At 37.2% G+C, this 25,022-nt stretch overlaps 1 protein-coding gene and 1 pseudogene across 2 annotated transcripts; one reads left to right on the forward strand and one right to left on the reverse strand.

The window, feature by feature from the left end:
* The first annotated feature begins 731 nt into the window (after positions 1–731).
* On the forward strand, positions 732–8,660 carry LOC143561581 (putative LRR receptor-like serine/threonine-protein kinase At1g67720; annotated as a pseudogene). Its single transcript, XR_013140332.1, has 15 exons — positions 732–911; positions 1,214–1,751; positions 2,283–2,794; positions 2,873–3,002; positions 3,089–3,160; positions 3,235–3,303; positions 3,389–3,460; positions 3,555–3,623; positions 3,791–3,967; positions 4,067–4,446; positions 4,539–4,604; positions 4,690–4,883; positions 4,959–5,002; positions 8,122–8,225; positions 8,310–8,660. The product of XR_013140332.1 is annotated as a putative LRR receptor-like serine/threonine-protein kinase At1g67720 (transcript).
* Positions 8,661–15,581: 6,921 nt separating this feature from the next.
* LOC143561587 (uncharacterized) lies at positions 15,582–16,637 on the reverse strand. Its single transcript, XM_077049629.1, has 2 exons — positions 16,058–16,637; positions 15,582–15,814 (listed from the first exon to the last, which is right to left on the reverse strand). The coding sequence occupies exons 1-2, from the start codon at positions 16,635–16,637 to the stop codon at positions 15,582–15,584; spliced, it is 813 nt and encodes a 270-aa protein (XP_076905744.1).
* Between the last annotated feature and the right edge of the window lie 8,385 nt (positions 16,638–25,022).

A 25,022-nucleotide genomic window follows, 5' to 3' on the forward strand; every position in this document is an offset into this window, starting at 1 on the left:
AATAGGTTATATCCCCCTTACAGTTCTTTTTTGAGGCCACCAGAAAAACTCTCTTGACTGGAAAAGCCACAATTTTTGCTAGAAAACTCAACCTGAACACCACATGAACATCGCCACCACCATTGACTAACTCACCACCAACCAAACACCACCACTTAAGCACCACCAACCGATTCCGACGATGGTTCTAGGGTTACAACGACCTCAATAATTGGGTCTTTTACTAGAAAATGTTCCTAAGGGTCCGATCCAAAGTTACAAAGATGCTTAGGACGAAAATGTTGAGTTTTCCGGCCTCAATAATTAGGATTCTGTTAGTCACTGACTATTGAAAACAAATACATTAAAAGATAAAACCATCAACAATCAATTCATTAGTTGAAATTGACAACAACCAAAGAACAATAGTTGACATAATTAAAACCAATAGACCCATACATATTGAAGGGCTTATGTACTAGGAAAACTCTAGCATGTTTGATTTTAAATATTTAAATAAAAAGGATCACAGGATAGATGTTTAATTTTCACCTTTATTTGAGTGAGTTGGTATCACATTCGCATCCTCTTATTATTCTCAACCAAAGCAAGAAAAGGTGAACTTCAAAAAAGAACCTGAGAATCTGTCCACAAGACAGCAAATGAAATAAAAGCAAGATTTGTAAAATAATGAAAAAATGACAAATGTGAATGAACATTACACATTTACACAAACTCATCAATCACAAAAGGTGACTTGCAACTGGTGGGTAGACTTACAAACATCTTGAACTCATTCAAATGCTACCATTTTCACACAAACCACACCTCTTTTGTACCTGATCATCTCAACACCTTCATGGGTTTTGTTCTTCATATAATATTATTATCACTTGCCTGCTCAATCCCACCTCTACTGTCTCAAGTTACAGGTATGCTAAAATCTTGAATTTTACACTAAATTTCAAGATTCTTAAATTATTGCTTCAATTCTTGTTTTTTATAAAGTTTGTAACATGGGTTCCAACCGAAGTTTAAAAAGATTAGATTTTTGATTCAAAAAGATGAAAAAAATGCAGAATTTGTAAGGTATGCTAAAATCTCGAATTTTACACTAAATTTCAAGATTCTTATATTATTGCTTCAATTCTTGTTTTTTATAAAGTTTGTAACATGGGTTCCAACCAAAGTTTAAAAAGTAGATTTTTGATTCAAAAAGATGAAAAAATTGCAGAATTTGTAAGTCTTGATTGTGGAGGAACAAGTAATCATAGTGATCTCAAAACCGGGTTACCATGGGTTTCGGATACCGGGTTGATCAAACACGGGTCATCAGTGGAGATTGAGAACCCGGATGACAACTCAATTCAGTATCAAAGGCGTAGAGATTTCCCTATAGACAGTAAGAAGTATTGTTACACTTTGAACACAACCGAAAGATGAAGATATTTAATCCGGACGACATTTTTGTATGGTAGTTCTCAAAGTGAAAACACATATCCAAAATTCCAGCTTTATTTGGATGCAACTAAATGGGCTACTGTTAGTGTGCTGGATGCATCAACTGTTTACATTAAGGAGATGATTATTAGAGCGCCTTCGAGCTCGATTGATGTGTGTTTGTGTTGTGCTACTACGGGTGCTCCGTTTTTGTCAACACTCGAGCTCAGACCGTTGAATCTTTCTATGTATGCTACTGATTTTGAGGATAATTTTTACTTGAAGGTGGCTGCTAGGGTCAATTTTGGTGCTTCTAGCACGGAAGCCTTAAGGTATGGTTCACACCGATCTTTGTTTTGAACTTAACCTGTTTAGAGTAGACAGGAAACGGGTCAAATGGTTCGGATTGATCAAAATGGTTGAAAGCTGCTGAAACAGCATTTTTTATGAATAAAATCTTTTAAAAATATATTATTGTTGAAATATTATAAATTCTGGAAGAAACTTATTTCGGGCTAACCCGTCCCAACCTGCCCAAAATAAAATAAAACTATAAAGGAAAGAAGCCAAATGGGTTGAAAATTGCTAAAAATGTAATTTTAATGAATATAACCATTTTATCCAAAAAATATTGTTGATGAAATACATAATTTTGTAACTATATTTGACACATTTTTTATTAATATACAAATTTAAACAAAACTAGACAAAAAGTGTTTCGAGTTGAACGGATCCATCCCATTTTGGCACCTCTATATCAGACAATGAACATATATATCATAAACATATGATGGTATGATGCTAGTTTCCAATAAAATAATTGTTTTGATAGCTATTGAATGAGTTTATAACTTTATTACTAGGTACCCAGATGACCCGTATGACCGGATATGGGACTCAGATCTTGCAAAAAGACAAAATTTTCTTGTGGGAGTAGCACCGGGCACAGTCAGAATTAATACAACAAAAGAAATAAACACAAATACAAGAGAATATCCACCTATGAAAGTCATGCAAACCGCAGTTGTAGGCACTCAAGGGATTCTTAGCTACAGATTAAATTTAGAAGATTTTCCTGCAAATGCTCGAGCCTATGCATATTTTGCAGAAATTCAGGATTTACCAGAAAACGAGAGTCGAAAATTCACAATGCAGGATCCTTATATACCTGATTATAGTAATGCGGTGGTGAATATTGAAGAGAATGCAAATGGAAGCTACACTTTATATGAACCTAGTTATATGAATGTTACATTGACGTTTGTTTTTTCATTTTCTTTCAAAAAGACACCGGATTCTACACAAGGACCGCTTCTGAATGCAGTAGAAATCAGTAAATATGTACTGATATCATCAAAAACCGAGAGAAAAGACGGTAAAACAAGTTCTTTATTTGTATGTGAAACTAATGACACATCGCATACAAGCTAATTATTATAATTTATTATTGAAGTGAATGTTCTTGAAACGTTTCGGTCAATGTTTGACATTGAAGATTTGATTGAAGATGGAGATCCGTGTGTCCCGGTTCAGTGGGAATGGATGAGTTGTAGCTCAAGTAATCCTCCACGAATCACCAAACTGTGAGTACATATATCACTGTGTTTATTTCAATATCTGCCAAACTATATATATATATATATATATATATACTAATATGATTAAACAGCATATTGTCAGGTTTGAATTTGGAAGGTGAAATTCCATCAGGGATAAAAGACTTAGAAGAGTTGACCGAGTTGTAAGTGTCAATGAACTAGAAATGACTAGTCTTTTTACTATTTTAACCCTGAACTAGTGGTTTGTTTTTATCAGGTGGTTAAATGGGAACGCTCTAAACGGGTCGATCCCTGATATGAGTAACCTTGATAAATTGACAATTATGTAAGTTATGTCATTTTACTTCTATTTACATTCTATAAAGTATAATAGTATCTGTTGTCTATATGCATTGTTGGTCAAATTGCAGACATCTAGAGGACAATAAGTTGGCTGGTCCGTTACCGTCTTACTTTGGTAGTTTGCCAAACTTAAAAGAACTGTACGTGGTGATTATTGCCAAACTTAAATTTTAATATCTTTATCAAAGTTTAAACTATTTAATTATGTGGTCAATTTAATCAATCTTCACGCAGATACATACAGAACAACTCTCTGACTGGGGATATACCACCAGAACTATTAACCAGAAAGATAACTTTTAAGTAAGCATGCTTCTTTCTAAATTTAGAGTGAAATATTCAAGCGGGTCGAAACGGGCCAACTCGAAATATTTCTTCTGTTGAATTCTCATTATACACTTTGGTCCATTTCCTTTTTAGCTAACTTCTTTATTTATCCATTTTAACTCCCATGAGGCTTTTTATTGCAGCTATGAAGGTAATCATGGTCTACACAAACATGGGAAGAAGAAGTCACATTATAAGTTGATACTCGGGATTTCGATTGGGATACTTTCACTTCTGTTTATTTTATTTTTAGGAAGTTTGTTAGTATTACGCTATTTTAAAAAAAAAGTACCGACTCAAAGAAGTGATGATAAAGGTAAGTAATCTTACAAGTTACAAATTTCCATATTGCTATTACTTCTGTTTCTAGTCCAGTTTATCTGATGTGGAAGATTTGCAACTTGTAACCATTACTTCAGGGCGATATCGTCACGCAAGAGTATTATAGGATCAACCGCGTACTCAGTGGCACGTGGAAGTTTAATGGATGAAGGAGTATCATATTACTTTTCGCTTGCTGAGATAGAAGAAGCCACTAGTGGATTCTCAAAAAAGATCGGTAAAGGAAGTTTCGGGCCTGTGTATTATGGCAAAATGAAAGATGGAAAAGAGGTGGCGGTTAAGATGATGGCTGACTCATCAAGCCATGGGGCCCACCAGTTTGTTACTGAGGTTGCGCTGTTGTCAAGGATTCATCATAGAAATTTAGTACTGTTAATAGGATACTGCGAAGAGGAGCATCATCGCATGCTGGTTTATGAGTACACGCACAATGGAACATTAAGAGATCATGTGCACGGTATGCTGTTAAATGTTAACCACTTCACTGAATAGATGTGTCGATCTTCTTGTATGTTTGGAGAAGTTAACACGAGTCAAACATGATAACAGATAAAGTCAACAAGAAGCATTTGGACTGGAGAGCCCGTCTTCGAATCGCAGAAGATTCAGCTAAAGGTCAACTTAAATTTATATTCTTTTATAAAATGATTTACATAATTTTTTCCAAGTAAAATGTGACATGAAGTTTAACATGTTATAGGTCTTGAGTATTTGCAGTTTGCACACCGGTTGTAACCCAAGTATTATTCACCGCGACATAAAAACTAGCAATATTCTTTTGGACATTAATATGAGGGCGAAAGTGTCGGATTTTGGTCTTTCTAGGCAAACCGAAGAAGACTTGACACACATATCAAGTGTAGCACGAGGAACCGTAGGCTACCTTGACCCTGAGTAAGCTATCTTTAACCGAGTTTAATTTGCACTTGCTAATGATCTTACTTAAGTAACCAGATTTTGCTTAACCAGGTACTATGCTAACCAGCAACTGACTGAGAAAAGTGACGTCTATAGTTTTTAATAATATGTATAATTAGAATATTCTCTATAATATTCTCTATATATTTAGAAAGAGATAATTGTGTAACAAACTCTAGAAATTATCTCCTTGATTTGTGCATAGCTTGTATTATATATTCTAAATGAAAGGGTAATAATATGTATAATTAGAATATTCTCTATAATATTCTCTATATATTTAGAAAGAGATAAGAGTGTTAAATTGCCGTTTTATGATTCTGTTAATTCAACTAGTTTTGCGTTTGACATTATTCACAGTGATTTATGGACATCTCCCATACTTAGTACGGGTGGCCATAAATATTATATCTTATTTTTGGATGATTTTACAAATTTTCTGTGGACCTTCCCAATGTCTAATAAATCCCAAGTATTTCATACTTTCACCATCTTCCACAACTTAATCCAAACACAATTTGAACGTAAAATCAAACAATTTCAATGCGACAATGGCACCGAATATGCAAACCAGAACTTTAAAAATTTTTGCAATCATAATGGCATGCAATTTCGTTTTTCATGTCCCTACACCTCCTCCCAAAATGGTAAAGCAGAGCGCAAGATCCGCACCATTAATAACATGATCCGTACCTTACTTGCCCAAGCCTCCCTACCTCCCAACATGTGGCACCACGCACTTGAAACCGCCACCTACCTTCTTAATATTCTACCCAGCAAACTCCACAAATTTAAATCCCCAACTTCCCTCCTTTACAACTGCACCCCTAAATACGAACACCTTCGCATTTTTGGGTGTCTTTGCTATCCTCTTACCCCCTCCACCAAAATCCACAAACTCAACTTCCGATCTCACCCGTGTGTTTTCCTTGGATACCCCAATAATCATCGTGGGTACAAATGCCTTGACCTCACCTCTCATCAACTTATCATTGCTCGTCATGTACACTTTGAAGAGTCAATTTTCCCATACGCCATTCAATCTCCCAAACCTCTACCTTCTTATGATTTTCTTAATCCCACCATCAACCCTCTTGTTTGGACCTATTTACAAAACTCACATACACCAAACACCAACACTCCTAACCCCGCTGTACAACCTCCCGTTACAGGCCCATTATCATCCAGCCCAATCCATAATAGTACCCAACAATTCTCTCCCCCTCATACTTCTAACACAACCGGCCCATCCCACAGCCAAACACCTCATCACCCTTCACCCTCAACCCCTACCCAGGCCCAACATACCCATCCACATATACAACACCACACGGCCCAAACACCCCAAGGCACTTCATCTCCTACGTCCCATCCCACAACCAGTTTCCCACCACCGAACACTTCTACCACTACTCAACCTTCACCACCAAATCCTCCTCCTCCTCGTACCATGCACACTCGCTCCATGAGTGGCATCCATAAACCTAAACAACTTTTCAACCTTCACACCTCTACCATCGTTCCTCTCCCCAACAATCCTCATGTTGCCTTGACCACTCCTGAATGGCACAATGCCATGACCAATGAATTTAGTGCACTTATTAAAAACAAGACCTGGGAACTTGTACCTAGGTCCCCTGACATGAATATTATACGATGCATGTGGTTGTTTAAACATAAATTCAGGTCCGATGGCAGCTTGGAACGCTATAAAGCCCGTTTAGTGTGTGATGGTCGCAAGCAGCAGACAGGTATTGATTGTGGTGAGACATTCAGCCCGGTCGTAAAACCCTCTACCATTCGTCTCATTTTATCTCTTGCTCTATCCAAGTCTTGGCCAATTCACCAGTTGGATGTCACTAATGCCTTTCTCCATGGCAACTTGGAAGAGACAGTTTACATGCATCAACCCGTGGGTTTTCGGCACAAGGACTTTCCGGATCATGTTTGCCGACTACGAAAGTCTCTCTATGGCTTGAAACAGGCCCCCCGTGCCTGGCACCAGCGATTTACAGATTTTGTCACCACCCAAGGTTTTCAGCAATGCAAGTCAGACAACTCCTTATTCAATTATCATCACGGGTCCGAAACTGCATATCTCCTTATTTACATGGATAACATCATTCAAACCACCTCCACAAATGCTCTACGTATCCGTCTAATCGATACTCTATCGGGTGAATTTGCTATGAAAGATTTGGGCCCTCTCTCTTACTTCTTGGGTGTACAGGTCACTAGGACTGGTAACAAGATGTTTCTATCTCAGCAGGCTTATGTCAAGGACATCATTCATCGGGCTGCTATGGACTCGTGTAAACCAGTTGCTACCCCAGTTGATACTCAGTCCAAACTTTCTGCTGATGCTGGTCCTCACGAGGACCCCGTTTCTTTTCGCAGCTTGGCTGGTGCACTACAGTTTCTTACCTTTACTCGACCTGACATCTCCTATGCAGTTCAGCAGATCTGTATGCACATGCATGACCCCAGACAGGATCACTGGAACGCGTTGAAGAGGATTATTCGTTATCTTCAGGGAACCATTGACCATGGCCTTCATCTAGGTCCGATCCCTAATCTTTCATTGGTCGCCTACACGGATGCTGACTGGGCCGGATGTCCTGACACACGCCGCTCCACGTCTGGGTATTGTGTGTATTTAGGAGATAACCTTATCTCCTGGTCCTCCAAACGCCAATCTACTATCTCTAGGTTGAGTGCTGAAGCCGAATATCGGGGCGTTGCCAATGTCGTGGCAGACATTTGCTGGTTGCGTAATCTCTTACTAGAGCTCCGGCATCCTCTCCCTCGTGCCACGCTTGTTTACTGTGATAACGTTAGTGCCATTTATCTCTCTGGCAACCCCGTCCAACATCAACGTACGAAACACATCGAGCTCGACATACATTTTGTTCGTGAACTGGTTCAACGGGGTCACATTCGAGTTCTTCATGTCCCTTCAAGACATCAGATTGCGGACATCTTCACCAAAGGGCTTCCTCGAGTTCTATTTGATGATTTTCGCTCCAGCCTCAACATCAGTCCTCCCGACGTTTCGACTGCGGGGGTGTAATAATATGTATAATTAGAATATTCTCTATAATATTCTCTATATATTTACAAAGAGATAATTGTGTAACAAACTCTAGAAATTATCTCCTTGATTTGTGCATAGCTTGTATTATATATTCTAAATGAAAGGGAATGAGAAGGCAAGCTTTCAATTCTTATAGTTTTGGAGTCGTTCTGTTAGAACTTATCTCGGGTAGAAAGCCCGTATCTCCAGAAGAATACGGGGCGGATTGGAGCATTGTTCACTGGGTGAGTTGAAAGATTAATTTGGATTAGAATTAATATTTAGATGAAAGGGTTGAATATCAAATTATTATTATTATTATTTTGCAGGCGCGGTCTATGATTCGAAAAGGAGATGTTGTGAGCATCATCGATCCGAGAATAACAAACGATGTGAAGATCGAGTCGGTATGGAGGATTGCAAAAGAGGCAATCCAATGTGTGGATCAGCATGGCTCTTCAAGGCCGAAGATGCAAGAAATAATATTGGCAATACAAGATGCAATCAAGATTGAAAAAGGGAATGATGGAAAGATAACTTCAGAGAGTTCAAGAGCACAATCATCAAGGAAAACATTATTAACAACCTTTTTAGACATTGAGAGCCCAGACCTTTCTAATGAGTGCTTATTCCCATCTGCTAGATAATAATAATAATAATAGACAGTTAGTTGGTGTGTTACTATACTCATCTGATTACAACTCTGATGCATAGACTGATCGTGATCGCACCTGTTTTTTTCTCCTGGAAAAATGAATGACTTATATAAATATATCAAGGCCTCAGAAACCATGATGGTTCATTCACCATTATTGTTGTTCCAACTTGTATAATTTTTTCTAGATGTGAATGCCCCTTTCATGATTATAACTGTAACACGAAAATGAAAGTGGAAAGAGAACTGTTTTTTTAATATCAAGTGTCTAAATCAGGTATAAGCTACTAATAAGTACTAAGCAAATTGTAGCCAATAGTTATGTTGGCGCAATGACTAGCTGTTAGTGACAGAATAAACTATGGTATGAGATATTCAGATTCCAGGATGTTATCTGGACACTCTTTGATATATCATATACGTATGACTCGCATAGACTTATATGGGTCGTATGTATGTCACATGGTCTTATCCATACAAGGATTTTGGGGAGATATGAGCCACTTTTGCTTGGTTGTTTTAGTACCTACCTTCGTAAGTTGAAGCAAACCTACACATGCTCATGTTGTTTGTTTGTTCTAGGGGTTTCAACTGTCACATTCTTGCCTTTTTTTTTACATGATCATAAATGATAGACAATCTTTGAGGCATTAATTAAACGATTTAAATTATAATATATAGATTGTTGAAAATAACATGAGTTTGTATTTATCAATTTTACGTTTGTTCGCTTAGTTGTTTAATGTTTTCTTATGTTTCTACATATATGATTTGATGAGCACTGAAGCGTTATTTGACTTGAAGCTAAGGCTGAGGGGTGTGGGGGGCTTTAATGGGGGCTCCAACCAATAATATTATGATGTGTGGCAGAGAGAGAAACTGGATAAGGGGGGTGTTGGAGCCCCCGTTGGAGCCCCCGGCCCTGGTGTGGAGGGGCTCCAGCAGGGGCTCCAGCGAATTTTTTTTTTATTTTTTTATAAATATATTCAAACAACGTATTATTAAAAAAACTCATAAATTATTAAAAAAAACACACATTAATAAATAATGCCTAATCAAAGTATCGTTAGCACCCGATCGATCACGATCACGAGGTGGTGCTCTAACTCTCGGGACTCGAGGTTGATGGGCTTGATTTTGCAAGAGATCTACCACGGTTGCGGTCAAAACTCCCCCTACATGAAGAAGCAAATCATCCTCTTCAGAGGAGTCGGAATCAGACGAGTACCACGACATTTTTTTTGTGTTAGTTTTGAGAGGATTTTAGGAGGAAAGGTGTATAATTGTGAAATGAAGTATATTTTATAAAGGTATATATTTATAGTTTAAGAAAATATTTTTTTTTTTAATTTAATATGAGCTCAACGGCTCTTTTCCGTAAACCTATATAGAAAATATATTTTTTTTTTGTTTTTTTCGGCTCCCAACGGTCCAAAATACCTCAAAAGGTGTGCTCCTCTCTCTTTTCTCCCGCTAACCAGCTCACGCCTGCATTGTTTTTCGCGTTAGCGCCCCGGTGGTGTAGTGTTAGCGCCTGGGGGCGCGAGCGGTGGGGCTCTAGCGCCCCCGTTGAAGCCCCACACCCCTCAGCCTAAAATTTTAGATTTGGGTTGTGTGACTCGAGGTCTCACGCGTATCCAGGCGTCTTATTATAAAGAAGAGAGAGACAGTGTACTACCCTATTTGAGGTATTATTATAATTCTATCTCTTTCACTCACTCTTAATCATTTGGTTTCTAGGGTCTTGTTAATTCTTGATAAAAATGTATATGTATATAGAAGATTATTGCTTTTTTGGATGATCATCGTTATGATGTATCAATGTTTAGATCCTTGAGAGAGTTCTTGTTGATTAATTTGTATCTTTAAATTTGAATATTAGGTTTTCTTCAGATTTTTTCTTGATTCATAATATAGTTTATGTGTGTTTTTTTTGAAAGGTAAGCTTGAAATAAAAACCACACCTGGAAAGAAAAACCTAATCGGGACAAGACAAAAATTACATGCTAAGTAACGGGTTTTTGAGCCACGCCACCCAGTTCAAATAAAACTTACAATTACGAGATGATAACCACAAATACGAAACTGAAACAATCATATCAAATAGAATGTCTTTGTCAATGTTTTAAAAACTGGTTTTTACTCCTACCGGATTGGGGGAAAAATGGTACAACCGGTTGAACAGGGTTGTACTGGAAGGTTCAGCCGGCTTATGTAGTTTACCTTGTGATTTGATAAAATTGCAACTTAAACTGAAAAAAAACCTAAAAACATATGATTCCATAATAAAATATAATCCAAAAGTTAATCCATAATTAAAAAATAATGCAATACTACTCGTTTTTTTTAAAAAACAATCCAAAAGTATACTCATTTCAATGTTAATTGCTAGGTTAAAAGTAATTTTAAAAAATATAGGCCACAAAATATCAAAAATCTCTTGGACTTCAAACTGGTTTGCCGGTTTAAACCGGTATTTTAGAAAAAACCGCCGGTTCGATGTTATAGCAAACCGCCCAAAAATATCGGGGCTCAAAATACCGGCCTGATATGCGAACCCGGTATTACCGATTCAACCGGTCGGTATGAACTGGTATTTAAAACACTGGTCTTTGTTATCATTGGGTTGACCAAAAATAATCTCATCCCGAGCTCTCCAAATAGTCCATCATGTCGTATAGATAATCACCTCTATAACATCTTTTTTCTTTTTCACCCGTCCCGAAGAATCCAACCATTCTAAAATACTTTTAGGCCCTTTATCCCCCAGAAGAGACACATCCAACCAACGACCGATAGCATTCCAAATCTTTGAAGCAAGGTGACACCCTCCAAAAATGTGATTCAAAACTTCCAACGAATTCAAACAAATTGGGCATAATATTAAAGAAATATCAAAACCTTTACGACTTAAATTAAATCTAGTCGATAGACGATCTAGAAGCAGGAGCCAAATCATGATGTTAACTTTCCTTAGCACGAATTTATTCCATCTCGTAGGGAAGTTACCCTCTAGCAGCTCCTGACGATCCAAGTAAGATCTGACTCCTTTAACCGAGAACGCATCATCAGAATCTAATTCCCAAATCCATTTATCATCCGAATCACTCAAAGAAACTGAATCTAGAAGAGATATCGGCTCCTCGAGCTGAGTGTCCTCCACCCCACCCCTAGGACGCCTTCTCTAGCTCCACACCCAAACTGAATTAAACAATTTCTCTTTTACTAAACAATTTTTGTTCACCTCCAAATTAAAAAGTCTAGGAAATCGTGAGCATAAGCTAGAATCTCAAATCCACACATCTTTCCAAAACAAAGTCTCAACTTCCATTTCCTACTTTTTTTCTTATAACCGAAGCAGGAATTAAGTCTTCATCATTTAGTTTATTAATCGGTCTCACTATACGAGACCAAATCCCATTCCCTTTGATTGCCCCTGACATACCATCTTGATTTAGTTTTGACCAATGAATAGCCTTAAGGACATTCACCCACATGGATTAAGGATTATTAACAAACCTCCACTTCCATTTATATAATAACGCCAAGTTAAAATTTTTCAAACTGCCTATACCCAAACCACCTTTAACTTTGTCGGCCAAAACCAACTCCCATCTAACCCAAGGAATTTTCCGACTCTCATCATCTCCCCCCCCCAACCCCCCCAAAAGAATCTAGCACGTAAAGATTCAAGTTTCTTCCTCACTCCAGTAGGCATCAAAAACATCGACAAGTAGTATATACCCAACTAAACAAGAACAGAAGATATAAGGGTCGATCTTCCCCCTATGGACAAAAGTTTTGCTTTCCACTTAGAAAGCTTTATTTTTTTTAATTTGTCAATAATTGTAACATCCAACTTTTGTTAAATAAATAACAGAAAGTTTTGTTAATAGTGCGTGTCGTTAAAGTAGTCTTGTGTTAAGTGTTTGGGAAGTGGGAATTGGGAATGGGTGGTGGGACCCATGAAACCCCCTCTATATATAACCCAACCACTTCTTCATTTTCTTTTCCTTTCTCATCCAAACACACAAACACACACACACACACTCAAGAAACACACACCCACTCTCTCTCAATACCAGAATCCATTCTAGGATTAAATTAAGGAAGAGTTTGGTGATTCAAGTGTCTTCAACTGACAAGAATCACGTCCAGATCCTCGAGTTGTCAAGATCCGAACTCGAACCCGCAAGCAAAAGGTGGGTTTTAGTTTATAATGGTTAAGTTTTATGGTTAGAATTGGTATGCAAACAGATATGATGATAGATCGGGTTGTGAAATGTAAGAAAAATATAAACTTGGTAAGTGATAACCTCTCGGGTGTACTTTGTGATAAAAAGGTGGTGTTTGGACTTTGAGAGATGGGTTCAGGATCAAGTGCATGGGGTCAGAATGTGTCAAAAGTTGGGAAGGAGTAAAAATCAGGTCCTGAGGAAGAGCCACGAAGTAAAATGGCTTAAAAATGGTAAAAGCGAAGAAAGGCAGGCATTTCGCTTCGCCATTTCGCTTCGCTCAGCCATGAAAAGCGAAACAGGCATTTCGCTTCGCTCAGCCATGAGAATCGAAACAGGCATTTCGCTTCGCGCAGCCATGAGAAGCGAAACAGGCATTTCGCTTCACTCAGCCATGAGAAGCGAAACAGGCATTTCGCTTCGCTCAGTCATGCGAGGCAAAACAGTTCTATGCGAAGCGAAAAGCATGTGAAGCGAAATTCCATGCATACGAAGCGAAATTCCAGCCAGGGGCGCTGCCCCTTGGACCCTGCTAGGGGCTGCCGCCCCTAGACCCAGCTACCAGGGGCGCTGCCCCCAGACCCCCGTTAGTTGAGGGTGTCATTGACTTAGATATAAGAAGTAGTAGTAATGGATATTTTACACTCGTAATGCGTTATACAGTTAGCCGTGCACATGTAAAGAAGGGCATAGCTATTAACGGCGAGAGAAACCGACTTCAGGTGAGTTTCTAGCCCCTTTATCGGTTATGTTTTTGGGGCTGTGTGCATACTCCTTTGTGATAGTTGTTAATACACTTAACTTAAATGGTAAGTGTATGATATTTGTATGTTATATGTACGACTAAGTATTGAATGTTATTATGGAATGTTTATACGAATGAATATGTATATATACGTATATCCATGACCAGAAGATATGTAAAGTATGCATGAATGAAAATGAATGTATGAAACGAGTGACGTGACAGGTATGGTTATTGGAGACAAAGGGACCAGACCCTAAAAATATCTGAGACAGAAGGGACCAAACCCTGATAATATCTAAGATAGAAGGGACCAGACCCTAATAATATCTATGATGGTAGAGATAAAATAGCCTATGGTACATTACAAGGCTTTATGAAAGAAAGTAGGTAAGCGTGTGTGCATGTATATAAAGTTTGTATGAAAGAAGTAAGAGTAAATAAGGCATGAATACGTATCTTCGGATGCGTATGAGTAAGGATATGAATGTATCGTATGTTAAATGATTAACTAGAACTCACTCAGCGTAGCTGACTTTTAGTATGCACGCATGCAAATAGATTGAGGCAGCTGGCTTGAGGAGGGACACATGGCATGGACGGAAGAGATTGGCATCTACGAAAAAGTGTCAAGACTATTTTAATTAATTACTTATGAAAAGACAATTTGTATGTTAAGACAAGAATGAATGTTTCGTAATGTGATGTTTGAAGTATTTAATTATTCCGCGAAGTTTTTAATTTACTCTGATTTTAGAACTGTGTTTATGAGTAAATCCAACACCAAAGTAGGGTTACCGGGAACGGGGCCTTACAATAATCCCATTACAACTCTGAATATTTCCCATTTTCGCACACACGGGGATACCCATATACAAAAAAGAAATTTTCTCTGATCTGCATCCAACAATATCTGAAAAATACCTAACTTCTCTTTGGACCACCCTCACTCAAAAAAAATTAGATTTATGAATGTTTAGCTTCAATCCAGAAGCCAAATAAAAGCAATTTAAAGCCATAACAATATTTTTGATATTCCTCAATAACCATTCTCCGAGCACAATAACATCATCAGCATAAAAAAGGTAAGAAATATACATATTACCTCTTCTGATCTTCGCCCCTTTAAAGAACCCTGCTTGAACAATATCTTCAATTGCCACATGTAACCCTTCCATTGCAATGATAAATAAAAACGGGGAAAGAGGATCTCCCTGTCGAAGCCCCCTCTCGATTTTAAATTCCTCAGTGGGCTTCCGTTAATCAAAATAGAAGATTAGCATAATACAAACAAGCTCTAATCCAAGACATCCACTTACCTCCAAACCCAAGATAAGACATGATAGAAAATAAGTATTCCCAATTAATTGAATCATAAGCCTTAGCGAAGTCAAGTTTCAACAAAAGTAACTTGTCGTTCCTTCGATTATAATCTTCTACAATCTCATTAACCATAAGAGACCCATCCAGGATTTGTCTTCCTTTAATAAATGCAGATTTTTTAGTGCTAACGACAGAATTGATCACCTAAGCCAGCCTATTTGCCAATAGTTTAGCAATAATTTTGTATTGTAAATTTATCAAACTAATTGGCCTAAAATCCTCCACAATCAAAGGACTATCCAACTTGGGAATCAAGGAAATAAAAGAAGAATTGCACCCAATAGGAATGTTACTTGTTCGAAAAAAATCTGAAACAAACTTGCAGATGTCATCTTTAAAATATTCCCAAATCCGTTTACCAAATCCGAAAGAAAAAGCATCTGGACCCGGAGATTTCTGACTACCACATGACCACACAGCCTCTTTTATTTCTTCAAAAGTAAACTATGTTTTCAAATAACTTGACTCTTCCTCCGATAAAGACTTGAAAAATTGACTTCTAGAACTAACGTTAACCCCGTCCACTCGTTTAAATTTTTTCTTGTAATATTCTTTGAAAACTTCTTTTATATCTTCCGGTTTGTCAATCCACACCCCATCTTTTTTTTTTACCACGAATCGATAGTTGCCTTCTCTTTTGATTTATGATGGCATGAAAGAACTTTGAGTTTTCATCCGCCTCCATGTACCATTTTACTTTAGCCTTTTGACTCTCATCTAACATTTTAACATGTTCTAATTTTCTTTTTTCTTTCAAAATACTACGCATTTCATTAAGTAACTCATCTGAGCCTGCCCCCATATCCACCAATTTATCTATATCAGCAAGACGATTTAAAAAGTTCACTAAAATTGCCTCTTCTTTCTTCACTTGATCAACAACCCAACCTCTAATCGTCGCTTACAGTTTTTTTAATTTTCTCTTTAAAAACAATGAAACCATTCGAAGAACGCACCACATGCTTAACTTTCCAATCTTCTATAACCAACTTTTCGAAACCAGCCTTCTCCATCCAGAAATTAAAAAACTTAAAGGAATCGGGCCAAAATTCAATTTACTTTGACGAAGAAGAATCAGACAATGATATGCAATCGATAACTCAAGAGCAATTGCTTCAAAGTTTGGAAGCCTAGATATTAAGTCAACCGACAACAAAAAACGATCAAGTTTACTCAGTTTTTTTCCAGTAGCGTCAACTCGAGTAAAATAAAAACTTCCCAAAGGAATATCAGTCAAAGACGCTTCCGAAATAAAATCGTTAAAATACCTGGCCACCCTATTAGAAAAAGTTGTGCCCATTCGTTCATGCTCAAACCGAGCCGCATTAAAGTCACCCATTATAAAGTAATGACCCGGATTATTATTAATAAACGATAACAATGACTGCCAAAGAACCCTTTTCTCCATTTCATCTTGCGGAGCGTACACATTCACCATAAAGCAATTAAGCCCCAAGATCACCCATTCGCCTTCCACCACCACGAAATTGTTCAAACCAGAAATATGTCGTTTTACACAAACCGAATTGTCCCATACAGACAGCATTCCTCCGGAACGGCCACGAGCTGAACTAAATGCATAATCGAAATTAACATTTCCCCACATTATCTTTACTTTGTACAACTCCAATTTAGTCATGCGAGTTTCTTGAAGAGCTAAAAAATTCACTCCGAATTTACAACAAAGCTTTTTAATTCGTTTTCTTTTATCCACATCCCCGCTCCCACATGTATTTATAGATAAAATATTCATTTGTTAACCATCGTTTCACTCATCCTTGTTAATAATTTTGTCAAATCTTCTTTGCTTCCGTTCAAATCATACCCCATCGCATTCCCAATTTCGATAATTCTTAATAACTCATTAAATATAGACCCGCCACGTTTAGATTTTTTTCCGTGTTTCTTCTTTGAGACCTTATTTTCTTTTTGTACTTTTCTCAACTCAAATTCTTCTGTAATAGTCCTCGAAGAGGACGATTTATCTAATTTTGAATTACTCGGTTTTAAAGGTTCTCGAATGTCCGAACGGGCCTTTAATTCGGTAGATCCACCATTTGTCTTTGGACTCCTACCTTCCTCCCCTATAATCACTGGATCACCAGGATTTAAACCTACCGACCCTAAGGTTTCCCCTACCCTCAACTCAGATGCTACCTTTAAGACCCCCCTCGCACACCCCTTCTTGTTTTCTTTAACTTCAAAACCATTAAACCCCTCGAATCCCGGTGGTCTCGATAATGAAATGTCTTCATCTGCAACCTCATCCTCGTTCCCTTCCCCAAACTTCCCATCTACATTATATTTTTCGCCAAAAATAAAATTATTTAAATTAAATGGGTCATCATTTACTACCCTTTTTTCCATCTTATCACTTTGAACATCCTCATCCAAACTGTTATCCGTTTCAATTTTTGGTTTTGCGTTATAGTATAGAAACCCGCCAAACACCCTTTTGATAAGGTAAATCGTAATTTTTGTTGGGTTGAGGTGACCAAGAATATACAATGAATATAACATTTATTGAAAGATATGGTGAAATATTCTGATGTGACCTAAGACTATCCACTATGGTGACAATTTATCATAACCGGTTGCAAGGTGGTATAAAAAGACAAATAAATATTTTAATTAAAAAATTAGAAATTATTTTTTGTCTACAACCGGTTGCAACCTAGGTTGTTCCAGCAACCTAAGTTTGTAACCAAACTTTTATATAATTTGGTTTTTTCATGAAAAGAACAACTTGTAACCTTTTTTTAAAAAAAATGCAACGACACAATTTTATTAATATAAAATATTAAACATTTTAATATAAATTTTATAAAAGTTGAAGCATTTTTATTTAATAAAATATTGGTTTAGGTTAAATTGTGATAGTAAGTAAAATATTGGATTGAGTTGGGTTGTATAGATGAAAGAGAGAGAAATTAGTTTTTAATAAATGATTGAGTTGGGTTGTGTTGGGTTGTAATAGTGGATAGTCAAGATGACAAAGAATGGTGATTTGAGTTTCTTTTATTTTTTGTGTTGCAGCTCCTAGACTACTTTTTTTTTTCTTTTGAAATGCAAAAATATATTAAAACAAAAAGGAACATTCTAGCGAGAAACAAGAAGTCGAAAGCTACAAGGAAAAGGGATTTTTACATAATAAAAAAATGAAAGATGGACAAACGAAATTACAAGTGAAAATGTATAGGAGAAAAAGGATGGACTACAATGTGAAATCAAACCCTATATTAAAATCACCTAATATAATACCCTAAACTACACCTATATATTAAAATCGCCTAATACCCTAATGTGAAATGAAACCCTCATCCCATGGATTATGTGTAGTAGATAAAGGATTTACGCCACCATCATATCATCCCTTTAACTTGATGAACACCATTAAACGGGTATTAAAGAGGGGCGTCAAATGCTAATTTGTCAAAGCTTTAAGATTGTGATGCCAAAAGAAATGTGTGGGGCCGCCAACTCAAAACCAACCAATCATATATTTTATTTTATTTTTAATTTAGTTTTTAGTTAAAGTTACAACACCCTTATAAAACAAGGGTGTAATTAATGCATTATTACTTACATGCCAATAACAATGAAACTTCAACAATAAGGTATAGCTAAAATCACTACAGATGACCTTCAAATAAAAAGGGGCACTAATATGAACTGTCAAGATCCTTTTGGTGTATAGTATGTAATTATTAGCTCATGAAGTTAAATGTTAACTACATAGCTTCTGATTATTTATAAATAAAAAAAGGATGTCAATATAAACAGAATCTTGATATACATCTTTTAAGCTAAATGCCTATCATCATAAAAAGATTAATAAAATAACCGAATCATAACTAAGATACTTTTCTCAGAAAAAATAAAGAATTTTTACATATTTTTCCTTACTTAACATTCTTAATTATATATTTCCCCACACCTAAACAAGCAATTACATATTTTCTCTTTTCATATTAAATTACCAAGTTACCCATATCCCTAAACCCACACCATCAAATCATCTTCTCCAACCTACTCCCGGCAAGCTCAATTTTTCCGGCAAGCTTCCGGCCATCTCATCACCGCTATAAATGACTACCACCACATTTTCTCTCTGAATCCCGCCGTCTCATGTACATTTTTTATTTACTTGAGTTGTTTTTGTGGGTAAAAAAATTTAAATCCAAAACTTTTTTATATTGACTATTGATTAAAAAGTTCGATGTCAATTAGTTTATTAGTGTTCGATATGTTCGTCTTTACATTGTCACACCCCAACCTAAGGCGGAAATGCCGGGGCGTGATCCGATTGCTCACAGCTCGAAGATACTATCATATATAAAATGTGACAATATCTAATTAATTATTTAATTCAAATAATACACAATATTTTCAAATACAACAATACAATTCAAATAAATAAATATAATCAATTAAATTTAAGTTTCTCTTCAATATAACCCTAAGGTCTTTCTAAGTGTCCATCCTTCAACTCAGGCAACCTGCATATGCGTAGAAAATAAAGTTTTTGGTCAACAACACATGTTGAGTGAGTTTACCACCAGTTTTGCAATAAAATAAGGATAATATAATAAATAAGCAAAACGTAATAAATGCGGCAATGAAATCAAACCATAAGCAAGTAAGTTGTTGATTAAACCATTGCCAAGCGAATCGGGCGCCGGTAAATAAACCATGAGCAATTAAGAATAATAAGACTGTTGCCAAGCGAATCGGGCGGTGGTCAATAGAACGAGAACCCTCTCCAAGAGGATATGTCAAGCGAATCAATACAATAACACATAAGCACATAACAAAAAGATTTGATTAATCACACAAAATTACACGTTTGCTATTTTTGTTATGTATGTATATATAGATATGTATGTATAGTATTATATACGCATATGTCCCCAAAACGTTTATGAAAATTAAGTAAAATAGGGGAATGATAAAACTCATCTGATCGATTAAGCCAAACGGGAATGATTACGACAAGAAAGCGACAATCACGATCTTCGAGAATTAACGACAAGAATCCTAATTAAATGATATGATGAGTGAATTATAAACGGTACAATACGTATAACGATTTTAGGATTTAGATATGATTTGTGTTATATTTATGGTGAGATACGTTATGGATTGAACGATTGATCTCTATGAATTATTATTATCGTTTAATTATAAAATCATTGCTTAACGTAAAATCGAACTTTACAATTAATTAGTTTGAATAAATAAAGTTTAGATATTCTATAATACAAATAAACACTTAAATATATAATTATCGTAAGATTTATATCTTGAGTTTTGTAACGAAATCCGATGGCAAAATATACATTAACACTTTTAGTCATGTTTAATATGCTTATTATAATTCTTGTTGTAAAAAGACTAATATATATATATAATAATTATGAACAATTTTATGAAGACGCTTTAACAACGAGAAAACATCGACAGTGGTGTCGGTTTTAATAAATAATGATGGTTTAATAAATAAATATACACTTATAATACATACATACATACACACACACACACGAAAACTTGTATCGAGAATATTTGACACAAAACGTTAACTTATGATGTCGGTATCAATAAAATATTGTTTATTTAATAATTAGTATTAATTATAATACATTATAAATATTTAAAACAATTAAATCTTCATCAAAACAAAATACCAAAAATAAATGGCCGGCCGGGACTCGAACATGCTACCTCAGCCGGACCAAGGTTTTAGCACACACACCCTAGCCAACTAGGCTACAGCTGGTTATAGAATGAAAATAACTTGATATATACAGAAACTGATAAGACCCTAATCAATTATGAACCCTAATCTTCCAATTGATCAATCCGTGTAACGTTTGCTTAAATTGCTTTAGGGTTTATGTTCCTCAATGATAGAAGATCAATATGCAATATTTAATTACCTTAAACGATGATGTATTACTGGATAACGACGAACCGGTAGTCGTGGCAAGAAAGAGGATCCAAACAGGGGTTACTGCCAAGATTAACGAAATTAGGATTAAGGCTTTAGGTCGTGAGGTTATATAAGAGGTGCAGATGAGAGCAATTGCATTATGATTGAGTTTAGAATATAAATTGATTTTGATTTAGGTCTGTTTACTTATTATATCAATACATATTATTCTTGATCTTATTTCTTAATACACGAGTTTGATTAGGGCCGATTATGGCAAGTGTAATCACAATTACTATTCAATTCCGAGTTTAGATCGAAATTGAGGCTCAAGTAATCTAAACGGGTACAGATCTCGGGTTAACGGGTCCTGGATCCATGGGTAAACGGGTCTGGTTATGGTTTATAAAGAAATAAGTAGAATTTGCACTTTGGTCCCTGAGATTTGATGTGGATACAAATAGAGGTTAAAACATAAGTTTAGGGTAAATTATGTATATTCTTCATAGTTAAATATATATTAAGTAAATATATTAAACAAATATAATTTGTATAGAACTTCATCGATAACGCGCCATTTTTAGTGATAATTTTCCCGAATGGGTCGGGTCATGAGTACCAAATACAGTTTTGAAAAATCCGAAATGTTACATACATCGACTCGGTTTGGATTGAACTTGAGGAGATATGTAATTGATGTTTTATGGAAGGAGATATATGTTAATACTTATTTAGTTATGTCAAGGGTAAAACAGTCATTTAATTAGTTAATTTTAATGAAATGAGGAGATATATAATATGTGTGGTTTAGGGAGGAGAAATATGTAATTGATTTTTAAGGGATAAGTAAATATGTAATAAAGAAACTTAGTAAGAGGATATATGTAAATGCCCTAAAAAGATAAAATAGACTGATTTTAAAGTTGATATATTAAATATTCAATCATCTAAAATTTTGAGAGAGAAGTCCCTTTTTCCAAATATTCCGAGCCACCCCATGGTGCTCCACTTCCGGGTGTGGGCACTAATCCTTGTAACAAGGATGTTTTGTATGTCTCATGGGTAAGTGTCTAATTACACGATCAATGAATGAGTTGCACTTAAGAAAAAGATTTAGTAAAAAGGAGGAGCATGAATTAACCCTTGCATCGATAATTGTTATTTAATATCGACCAAAACCATGTTTAGACTTAAAAAAAATTGTTACACTATCAATGACCGTATTGGGGGGGGGGGGGGGGGGGGCATCGGTTAGCAGTTTTTGAAATAAGGTGTTATCATACGAGTTTTTGAAATAAGGTGTTATCATACGTTTGTGTGTTGAACATGAGGGTTTTTCATGAAAAATTGTATGGTATGGTTGAGAGAATAATTAGAGATGGTTGGTGTAAATTATGAAAGCGTGTAGATGGTATTTATCAGGTATCAGCAATTCGGTATTGGTACCGATTGGTACCGGTATGCGATTTGGTACAATCGGTACCAAAGTTAGTTTTGGGATTGGTACGATACCGGTATTTTTCGAATTTTTACCTTCATTACCGGTACCGTCCCGGTACCGAATCGAATATTTCGGTACCCGGTACCGGCACCAAGAATTTACGATTTTTAGGATCGGGATTTTCGGTATCGTTACCCGTACGGTACCGAGTTTATCCCTAGTATCTATAGAGCTTTTTAGAATATTTATTAATTTTTATCCTAGCCTTTTATATTTTTTAATTAGAAAAAATGATTCTTTAATAGTAAACCCTTGTGACCATTTCAAAAGATGGCCCCACACCACACACCGTCCACGCATCGTCCATGTGTCCCCCCCCCCCCCCCTGACTCGAAGCCTACAATGGGCATCGTTCATGTCCCCTCTCGTCCGCCTTCTTCCATCTCCCAGATGACACAAGCGAAGGACTGAAGGTGTCCGCTGTGCATGTTCTAATAGCCGAATAAGCTTAGCACTAAAGTGTTATTATTAATACAAATAAAGTGTGGGCGTATTGTATATTATTATATTTTATACATTCGTCATTCGTGCCCCCTTTTTTGTGTCTTGTCAACTCCATATTTTAATGAATGGGATTGACTCTTGTGTTACCCTTTTCACTTGCATACATAGTGGAATCATACTTAAATATTGACAAGAGGTTCAAATGAAATCCCAAAAACTAGGCGGCCATAATTTATTTGTGAATTTGTATATGTTTCAGTTTATTTAATTTTAATACATGTAACCAAATCAAGTAGCTTACAAATGAACTATAATTTATTGTGAAGAGGTATGTACCCGCCTCAACTCCAAGCAAGGCGGGTCAACCCACAAGATAAAGACATTATGAAGGCACAAAGCCAAAACCTATGCGCATGGCGCATACAAAACATGCTCAGGCATCATATGCCCAGGCACACATATGCTCGCGCATCACATATGCGCGCAGCGCATCAGCGCGCGGCGCATATCACATGCTCGTGCATATCACATCTGCGCATGAAATATCTGCGCGTGAGAATAAAGAGAAGACCCCGCGCATCCTCAGGGTGAGCGCATATCATACGTGCACATAATCAACCTCGTCCTTATCCAAATCAGGATTAGGGCAACCTTGATTGTGCACATCAGACAACCTTCCAGAAGGTATCTTTTTAAGGAGAAAGAATATGCTGATGTTGATAGCTGCCGAATGAAAGGTCGACAACTCAGCATGACACATGTGTTACCACGTGATTACAACCAACGAGAAAGCGCCAGGTGTCCCAGAGGACACGTGGCGCAGTGCGATTGGAGGAAGCCAACGAGGTTGAGCCCAACCGGTGGTAACCCTAGCACTATAAATACAGCATCAACTCCACTTTTATGAGACATTCATACTCAATCATTGACAGTTACAAGCAGTGATATCACATTCAATCATATTGAATTATATTCACTCACAGTCAGTTACAGAAAACACACAGTCACACAATCAAGAGTATTCAGCGATTCAGCAATACTCTTGAGATTCACTGACTCACACTTTATTATCTTCTCCACAAAGATACTGATTCTCACGCCGGAGGGTTACCCCAAAGAGGACCCCTCTGTCCCTTTCTGAGGGGTAAGTAACGGCGCTGTTCATTTTGTAGGTGGAAGAACACGGATTCAGAGGAACCATCGGTGAAACAGTTTAATCATACCCGAGGAAAGTAGATCTGCTACCAGTGAGTAGATCCACGTTTCTTCATTGGCGCCATCCACTGTTACAAACGGCAATCAGATCTCATCCAGATCTACAAAAAAATCAATCACCATGGTTTCTGGAGTTCGTAACGTTGATCAAGCTTTGGAAGATATTGAACGTGAGGTTGTTAACGACGGACAGCAGGTTCTGAGGGTTCCGCGTGATTCTACGCGTACCACCAGCAACCGTCCCTTCGTCACAACCCCTCACGGCCAGACTGAAACTCCTCCAGACGATCACACGTTACAAAATATGGCCGGCGCGAAGCTGAAAGGACCAATGGGTCCAGAAGATGAAGCAAATGATCCGAATGAATGGCTCATAAACGAGCAGCGGCGTCTGATTGAAAAGTACAACGACATGGTCAAGCAGAAGAAGCTAGCCGACCAAGTACAAAGGCAAGCTTTTGATAAGCAGACTACAAAGAGGCCGCGCGCGCCGGAAGAGGGACATTCTGTTCACACTGCACACACTGAGTTCAGTGATGAAGAAGTGCATAGCATGAGGAAGACACGGGATACTCATGCAGGAGGCTCACAGCTTCGCGCACCTGTGAACATGGCGCCTGGAGCCAGAGCAGATCTGGATCTGCACATGCCGTACAGCCCACCGATCAGAGGGCAAGTGGACGTAACCACGCCCTATAGACCAGCCATCCTGGTAAAACACTCAAAGTTTACTGCGCGCATCGCGCAGGCTCCCATCCAGCACAAGACAAAGATGCCAAGTGGTCTGGGCAAATATGATGGCACAACAGATCCAGATGACTTTTTGCAAGGTTTCTATAACACGGGAAACCTAGAGAGCTGGACGATGCCAACATGGTGTCATATGTTTGCTCGCTGCCTCACGGGCGCAGCGCGGGTATGGTTCGAGAGCT

Source organism: Bidens hawaiensis, unplaced genomic scaffold (genome assembly GCF_021521415.1).
Source record: "Bidens hawaiensis isolate Kalapana, Puna unplaced genomic scaffold, B.hawaiensis_p1.1 tig00020713_1, whole genome shotgun sequence".
NCBI lineage: Eukaryota > Viridiplantae > Streptophyta > Magnoliopsida > Asterales > Asteraceae > Bidens > Bidens hawaiensis.